Genomic DNA, 8,228 nt, shown 5'->3' with positions numbered 1-8,228 from the left:
GTCTAGGGTCAGCTCAACCCCAAGGTCTGTGTCTCAAAATCTAGTGAGCCCCCTACCCGAACAGCAAATTTATAGGTGCATTCAAACCTGTCATTTTAAGATTACGTGCTGTCTCTTCATACCCACCTAGACTCATTTTTGAAGCAAACACCCTTTTTATGGGTTTAGATTTAGCCTGAATGACTTCAATGGGAAACTCATGCAAAAATGCAACTCAGGTAGGTATGTCAGATGATCAGATTTTTTGCGTCACATTTGTAGTGACTAATTTCAGATTAATTGTCATATTTCAGGAACAAACTTGTGTGGCTGTTGGATAGGTTGTCTCATGGAGTCAAAAGATTCAGAATGTTGGCGTATGTCGCACTTTAGAAATGTTCTGTCTCCTAGGTCACAGTGAAACTACACTATTAGTCATTTATTTCGACAACAGTAAAAAACATGTCAATAAAAAACAAGCAAAACGTCTCACTGTGAGAGATAAAAGTCTCACAAACATCATTCTGTTCACCATGCTCAATTCTCCTATAAACCTTTATCCAAGATCTTAAGAGAGTAGATCAAATACATAACACAACCACGCCAGACCCTACAACTATCAAGCGTAGGAGTGAACTGGGTATCCGTGAGATGGTGCACCTTGTCCAGACAAGCCCAGCTCTTAATCCAGTAGATTTAATACTTAACTGGAGCAGGTTCTCTGAAATGTAGACCTCACAGGTTTAGTCAGTTGACTCAAAGACATTTAAAGAAAACCCTATGAGAGGTAGTGTTAAAAGACGGGAGAGTTAACTCTTTATGGAAGAATTCGCTATGTCTCGTCTCCAGTTTTCTCAATCATCTCTCTGTGTGCAAGTTCTCTCTACATCAGCGATGGTTTTTGGGGTGTGGGCAGACAGGACAAGGGGTCCCCCCTGGTCCCGGATAACCACGTCATCCTCAATTCGTACCCCGAGACCTCTGAATCGCTGTGTGCTTGATTCGTCATCTTCGTTGATGTACAACCCTAGTTAATCACAAATAAAAATGAGTAAAAGTATTTTTGACATTTTCACAAACATTATTAGCAGACCTCTGGCATATATAAAAAAACAATAGAACGTGTCTCATGAATTTAAGGTATATGATGTATCTGTATGTTATCTTTTGGGTTAAAACTCATGACCTTGATGTTGCTTGTGCTTTGCTCTGCCAGTTGAGCCAAAAAGATAATTTATTAAAAAGAAACGATGCATCTGTGATCTCCACCTGGCTCTATAGTGATCACCATGCCGGGCTGCAACGGTTGTGAACGAGAGAGCTCAGGTGTGTCATGAACGTCCATGCCCAAGTAGTGACCAACATGATGGGGGCAAAACTGACGAGCTGCCTGGAATATAGAGACAGAAACTATGTGAAATGCAGTTTTAGCACTAAATGCATAAAATGCAATTGTTATAAAATCAACAGCATGTCAAACTATCATAATGCTGCACTTCTCTAGACTCAAACTTACAAAAATCATAAAAATCATGTTACCATCAGAGTACCTTTATTGTGTCTGTATCACTGGTGTTTCTTGGGATAATTCCAAGCTCTTTGAGTTGTCGGCCCAACAGAGTGAGCATGGTGGAGTAAATGTAGTCCAGACTGACTCCAGGGTTGCATTGTGACAGACAGGCTAACTGCACCTCCAGCACGGCCTCATACAGCTCCCTTTGAGCGGGACTAAACCTGGACACGTGACACGAAGTCAGAATTTTATATATGGGCCATTCTACAGAATTCGTGCAAACTCCATTTACAAACACATTTAAAAGGCTTTCAACTATTCAAATTTTTCGTTGTTTACTAAGGTACTTCTATCATCTTTCAAAACCCACAATTTTAAAATATAAGCTTAAAATAATATAAAATTATCATTGATTGGGTACTTTAATTGGGTGATGGGTGTCCCAAACCACAAAATTTCTACTTATTTGAATGTTGAAAAATATATATAAAAAATGTTGCACTTTTTCCTTTGTTTTATAAAATATATTTTAGATTTTTTAATTTTAAATGATTAAATTTCATGTAAATAAATGTGTCCCGGATTTTTATGTCACTATACCAAAACCGAGTATGTTGGCTGAGGCTGATTTTGGCCACACACGTACATTTATTATCAAGAATTATTACTGTGTCCCCTATTACTGTGATAAGATCCATCTTATAATTTAAAGGTAAATGTGTTTAAGTCTGAAAATCTTGTCACTACCAAACCTTTTGGCCGTTATTCCATAAAATTCTGCTTTTATGTGTGGACATCTGTTCAGAACTGTGCTTACTAACCATGTGCTGATTAGCATCTTTGAGCTAGGCTCAAAAGTATAAAAAACGGTCACGACCGAAACTTATCACTGGGTATCATTGTTTCGGTAGTGACAAAAATTGTTTCAGTCGTGAGAAAAAGGAACACTTAATCCGTTATTTGGGGAAATAAATAAAATTCCATACAGATAGGCAAATCATTAGTATTTTAGTATGTTTTAGTAGTGATATAGTATCCAAGTGATCGAGACATGGGATGTTTTGTCAAAAAGAAAGATTGGATTAAAAATACAACAAATCTCATAAATTGCACTTGAAATATTGTTAACATTGTAAATGTAATTGATTTACATGTGGCATTCTTTTTTAAATAGCAAAAAATATATTTAAAAAGTAGAGTAAAAAGTGTTGGCTTGACATGGTCAACTTGTCACAAAACGGTTTGGACGTATTACAGTATTATGTATTATTCTGTGCTCGATACACTCCGTCAGGGTTCGTATAGGTTTTGGAAAGTTTTTTTAACATGCATTTCCGTTAGGTAACAAGGATTGTTAGTCCCTTATTGGGCAATTCTCCCAGAAAAGCACCGGCAAACGTCAACCAGCAACAGCGAGAAAGAGCAAGCACCATCAATGTGCTTCGTTCAGGTTACAGAAGTTCAGCTGTGAAACTGAGTCATATGTCCGTTTGTCAGCAATCGGCACGTACGTACATAACGTAAACAACACAAAATTTTAGTGAATCAACAGTTATGCAGGGATAATGCGTTGAGGTATTGTGTGCTCGTGCTTTAGTTCCCCCCACTGCACACCTCCAGGAGCTCGACTGTTTTCTGAAATAATCATACAGCTGTATCTTTTATAAATTTGATTAAAAGAAATACTCTCCGAAGATATGAAGTATTCAATACTACTCTATAGTTCCTCAAGATTAAAATGAGATTGGCAGAAACTGCATGTGTTACCTCCACTTTAAGTTTTGTTAAAAGCAAACTTACTTTCCATTCACTGGCCAAGTGCGTGTGATGTCACTGACATAACCAAAATATTCACACCCTCCATCCAACAAGACCATTTCTCCATCCTTGAAAAAAGAACAGTTCGAGTTCAAAGGATCAATCTATGCAGCATTAGGAAAAAATAAAGGTTCATGAACTTTTAAACTGTTTAGCCTCATGATGTTCCAAACCTGCAGACACATTTTCTAGCAGTCCATGCGACTCATGCAATATAATACAGATCTTTTATTAGCAAATAATAATTTTCAATGATTCAGTTTTTATTTATCATTTGGATCTACATACGTTTATTCTAGTGTAATCTCAGCGCAAGTAAGATTTTTAATAAAAGTTGGGAGTGGTAGGAAAAAGGACAATGGAAGTCAAAAGTGCCCCAGGACGGTTTGCTTTCCTGCATGCTTCAAAATATCTTGTGTTCAACAGGACAAAAGAATATATAAAGTCATTTTTCCTATTATGGTAGTCAGTGGGGTCCAAGAGCTTTTTAGTTATAAGTATTCCTCAAAGTATATTTCTCTTTGTTAATTAGAACAAAGAAATGTATACAGATTTGGAACAACTCGAAGGTCAGTAAATGATGACAAAATTAGATTTATTGGGTGAACTATCCCTTTAAACGTAAAAGGCCCACCGGTGATTATGTGCATTTGCTACATCACCTTCACTATTTGATTGTTGTTGATGTAATGAAGCGTGTTGGCTCGGTTTCCCCCGGCAACCACAGGAGGATAAGCTAGGAAATTAGCACCATGAGCACGACATTCAAAATCAAACTGCGGGGAACGACATAAAAAACACAAACAGAAAAGACACATTGACAAATCAAAAGTGTGTTGGTTAGTTTGCAGAGAGACTGCGGCTTATTTTTAAGACAGGCCATTACCCCTGCATCGCTCGAGGGACAAACAATGCCACATTTACAACGCAATTCTACCCCCCAAAAAGTATATTTCTGATCAAAACACAGAAGAGTATATGATTGCAAACAACTCCTTTGTTATTTTGTTGTATACTTACATATATATGCACATAATATTTGTGTGTATGTTTTTTATAGTTACCTTTGCAAAGAGAAGTGCTTCATCAATATCTCCTCTAGACATAGCCATTGTCTTCTTAAATGCCTGAAGAAAAAACGTTGTATTCAGGCATGCGTTATGTCACACACCTTACTGACTAGTCAGCAGTGACATCACTGCAAACTGCAAAGACCTACTGTAATGAGAGAATCTTTTAACATTTATCATATTAGACAACTGAAAAACCACGTTGAGGTGTATGGTACTCTTGTGTTTGTTACCTGAGCAGTGATCCGTCCCGCCTCCTTCATCAGAGCGACCTCTGCTGGGCTCTTAATGGCTCTTAGGGAATGAGTGAGGGGTCGGAGAGACTGTATCAGTGGTCCCCCCTCCAAAAGGGGGCGTACGTGAGTTTGGTGCAACCGAGGGTGGCAAGGCTGCAAGCTGTCGTACCATACAGTTCCACCTTAAATAACAAAAAAGAGAGAAAGCTTATAAACGACTTAGAATTTGAGCTGCATTAAAGTAAAGGCTTTATTGTTTGGGTTTTATTCTACCTTTCATGCTCTTTAGCACAACGCCCAGTTCCTCTGTGCTGCGAACCCGCTCTAGACCTGTCAGGGCAGCCGCTCCATCCTTTCCCGAACGAGGCCCATCCCAAAGCTCCCTTGCTGGGTCTCGTCGAGGGACAAACAACACGGCTTGGTCAGGCTTACCTGATCCATACATAACCAGCGCGCTGTCCGGTTCCATAATACCTGTCAGGTACAGGAAGTCCTGGTTCTGGTGGAACGGGTAAGGGATGTCATTGGACATGTAACGAATTGGATGTGATAGGATGATGACAATGTGGGTGGAGTTTGAGGAGGTTCCAGGACCTGTTGATCTCTCCGCTTGCATCTCGATCAGAGAGGCTAAGCGCTGCCGACGCAACTCAAACTCTGTCTGGGTGAGACCCGGGGTCACCTCGCCTGTGAAAAAAAGACATTCAGAAGCTTAATTCAGATTGTAGCGTTTAAACGGCATAGACAAATAAATAAATTTTCTTTCGTTTAAACTGTTGTGGGTCAATTCTGCTCCACTAGTAGTCCCAAACAGAAATTGAAGTGATGTTTACACAAAAATAATAAGTCATCATTTACTCACCCTCGTCATTTCAAACCTGTATCATTTTCTTTTTTCTGCAGAACACAAAAAATATATATTTTGTTACCTAATTCCCTTGCATTGGTTTTGTGTCACAAAGGTAGGGATGTAACAATATAAAAATCTCACTGTACGGTAATACCTTGGTACAAAGTCTATGGTACAATATTTTATGACAAATGATGACTTGGAAATGTGCTGTAAGCATCCTCTTTTCTTTATCTTCTAATCATAACTGTTGCTAAGAGGTTTGACTTACATTTTGAGATGGGTCAAATGATCTAAAAATCCCTTTTATAAAATAAAATAATTGAACCAGATGGATCTTGCCAAAGGTAACATGTACTATTTTTCTAACATTCTCTACGTTAGGTCCGGAAAACCTATTGCTTCATATTGATATGTGACCACGATAATATTCAGACAATTTTGCTATTGCGATAACACGATAGAATAGAAGTGAATGGTTGCCGTGGATGTTTGGTTACCACCTTCTATTGTGTTCTGCGGAAGAAAGTCATACAGGTCTGAAATGACCAGAGGGTGAGTAAATGATGACAGACCTGTATAAATTACTTTGTTCCGATGAACACAAAGAAAAATATTTGGAAGAATGTTGGTCATTTTAAGTTCCGGGACTGCCATAGTAGGAAGAATTAAATGCTAGTCACGAGAACTCTTTGTTTTATCTAAATTATTCTAAATATTTCATTATGTGTTAAAAAAGACAATATTTATTTCCAAACTTTGGTAGTGGATGATGTCCTAGAACCGAAAATTGCTAACATTCTTCCAAATATCTTTCTCTGTGTTCACTGGAACAAAGATATGTATACAGGTTTGAAACAACCTGAGGGTGAGTAAATGATGACAGATTTTTCATTTTTTTCAAACAGGTTTCCCACAAAACATTCCCCATCTGCCACTAAACATGAAAAACGATTGCCATTGGTTGAGGTAGAAGTTGAAATGTTCGAAAATGTTTAATTTTGAACATTGAGTATCAATGACCGAGTTAATCAAGTGACATTTAACAAGTCCTTGAAACAGAAAAGGCTGTGTAAAACTCTGACCATATCTGATGAGGTGAGGGTGTGTGTATGGGCTTGGCTGCCCAAGGTATCGCTGAGGAACTTTCTTGGTTTTCCATCCCCCTGTTTTCACGGACACATTTCTGCATTGATGCCATCCAGACCCTGTGAGGAGAATAAGCAGTTCAGACACACAAAACACTTCACTGCATCTTATATTGAGTTAGTAAGTAATCTTTACAATAGTGAAATAATGACATAAAAGTCTCGCTGATTTGATGTTCAGTTCCTGGGACCAACATAAAAGATGAAGATTTAAGATCAATTCAATTATTAGTCATTTGTGAATGAGTGATTTAGTAAATAAAAGCAGTGTGAGTTAAGGTCACCTGAGACACAGGGACATGTAAAGTTACCTGTTTTCAGAATCCAGCCATAGATTAGAAAGTGAAACATTACATTGAAGCAAGTCACATAAATAAGTGAAGGCGAATCTAAAGACCTTAACGTTTATTACCTGGACTCCAGTGAGATCGAGTAACTGAGTTGACTGCTGATCTCAGTAGATTAGTGGTGGACTGCAACATTGTTGCAAGTACGCGTGATATCCAAAAACAGCTGATATGTTAAATTTCAACATGAGGTAGAATAAATTCCCATAACTGCATGCATTAAAACTGCGTTTCGGGAATATTAATCTAATAGCAACATAGTATAGAAGGAAATGCACATATAACCAGCATGATCTCGTGGTAAGGTGACTGTCATCCTCCCCGTTTAGGATTCTGAGCTCTCATTGGTGGATCGGCAGAAATTCCAACCCTATGATTGGCCCGTTTTATTATGACGGCGGCACTCTGCGACTACGACGGACGGAGGACCCCTCTACCTTTTTTCGAATTCCCATTCTCTTTTTCTTAACATTATAGCAGTAAATAAACAACTATAAATAAGAAACTATTCTTAAAATGGAAACCTATAAGGGATTATAACGAAATACCTTCAGTATTATTATCATGTATTTTTCACTGCCTTAATTTTTAAAGCTTCATTATAGTTATGGAAACCAAATTAGTGGAAATCACACCAAAACCATAAGATTTAATATTTAAAGGTTTTTGGACAACTTAATTTGTGATCAATATTTATTGTGTAAATCCCATCATACACGACCACCAGCCAACACCATTTACCAATACACAAACACAATTAGACACACTATCTTAAGCTATTTATGGGATTTTCACAGTCATTTTAATTAGTTTGGTAAGAGAACAACTACATATCTATTTTTTATTTATTTGTATTAATAGAAATCTTTGATCGTATACAGATCAGACAATAGATCATACAAAGAGGAAGAGAAAGAAGAAAAAAGAGAAAGAAAAAATAAAGAAACATGTATTTCTCCTCCTTCCTATGGACACATTCTAAATCCACAAAAAAATGCATCCATAAAAATAGACGGGATATTAAATTGAAAAAAACGTCTGCATACATTTTAAGAACTTTAAATGTTTTTGATTGTTTATGAGCAATAGATATTTTTTTAAGTTCTCCAATTCTGACAAAAATAAATTGCAGTTAAGTGCAGATTTTACAAACGTTGTTTATGAATATAATATTAGAGCTACATATCTAGCACGGCGTTAAGAAGACGCGTTGACGCGAAGGACCCTCTTGTTTTCATTCTGTCATAATTGTGAGTATTTTCATTCC

The 8,228-nt window shown here is 37.4% G+C and overlaps 1 protein-coding gene across 1 annotated transcript; it reads right to left on the bottom strand.

Moving 5' to 3' along the window:
- Positions 1–57: 57 nt before the first annotated feature.
- Positions 58–8,185, bottom strand: xpnpep3 (X-prolyl aminopeptidase 3, mitochondrial). Its single transcript, XM_079456951.1, has 10 exons — positions 7,027–8,185; positions 6,552–6,674; positions 4,890–5,303; positions 4,614–4,798; positions 4,375–4,437; positions 3,973–4,086; positions 3,293–3,378; positions 1,530–1,713; positions 1,249–1,369; positions 58–1,006 (listed from the first exon to the last, which is right to left on the bottom strand). Exons 1-10 carry the CDS (start codon positions 7,094–7,096, stop codon positions 834–836), a joined length of 1,533 nt encoding a protein of 510 aa, XP_079313077.1. The 5' UTR covers positions 7,097–8,185; the 3' UTR covers positions 58–833.
- Between the last annotated feature and the right edge of the window lie 43 nt (positions 8,186–8,228).

The sequence above is a fragment of the Barbatula barbatula genome, assembly GCF_947034865.1.
Source record: "Barbatula barbatula genome assembly, chromosome: 5".
Taxonomy (NCBI): domain Eukaryota; kingdom Metazoa; phylum Chordata; class Actinopteri; order Cypriniformes; family Nemacheilidae; genus Barbatula; species Barbatula barbatula.
The sequence above is the reverse complement of the archived record's forward strand: the minus strand, read 5'-3'. Positions and strand labels throughout refer to the sequence as shown.

Excerpts from the sequence above, each read along its gene's own strand:
- xpnpep3 (XM_079456951.1), bottom strand. The coding sequence starts at position 7,096 with ATGTTGCAGTCCACCACTAATCTACTGAGATCAGCAGTCAACTCAGTT. Across the intron at positions 4,438-4,613 it reads CGGGACGGATCACTGCTCAG|GCATTTAAGAAGACAATGGC; the intron begins GTAACAAACACA and ends TTTTTTCTTCAG. Across the intron at positions 1,007-1,248 it reads GGTGATCACTATAGAGCCAG|GGTTGTACATCAACGAAGAT; the intron begins GTGGAGATCACA and ends GTGATTAACTAG.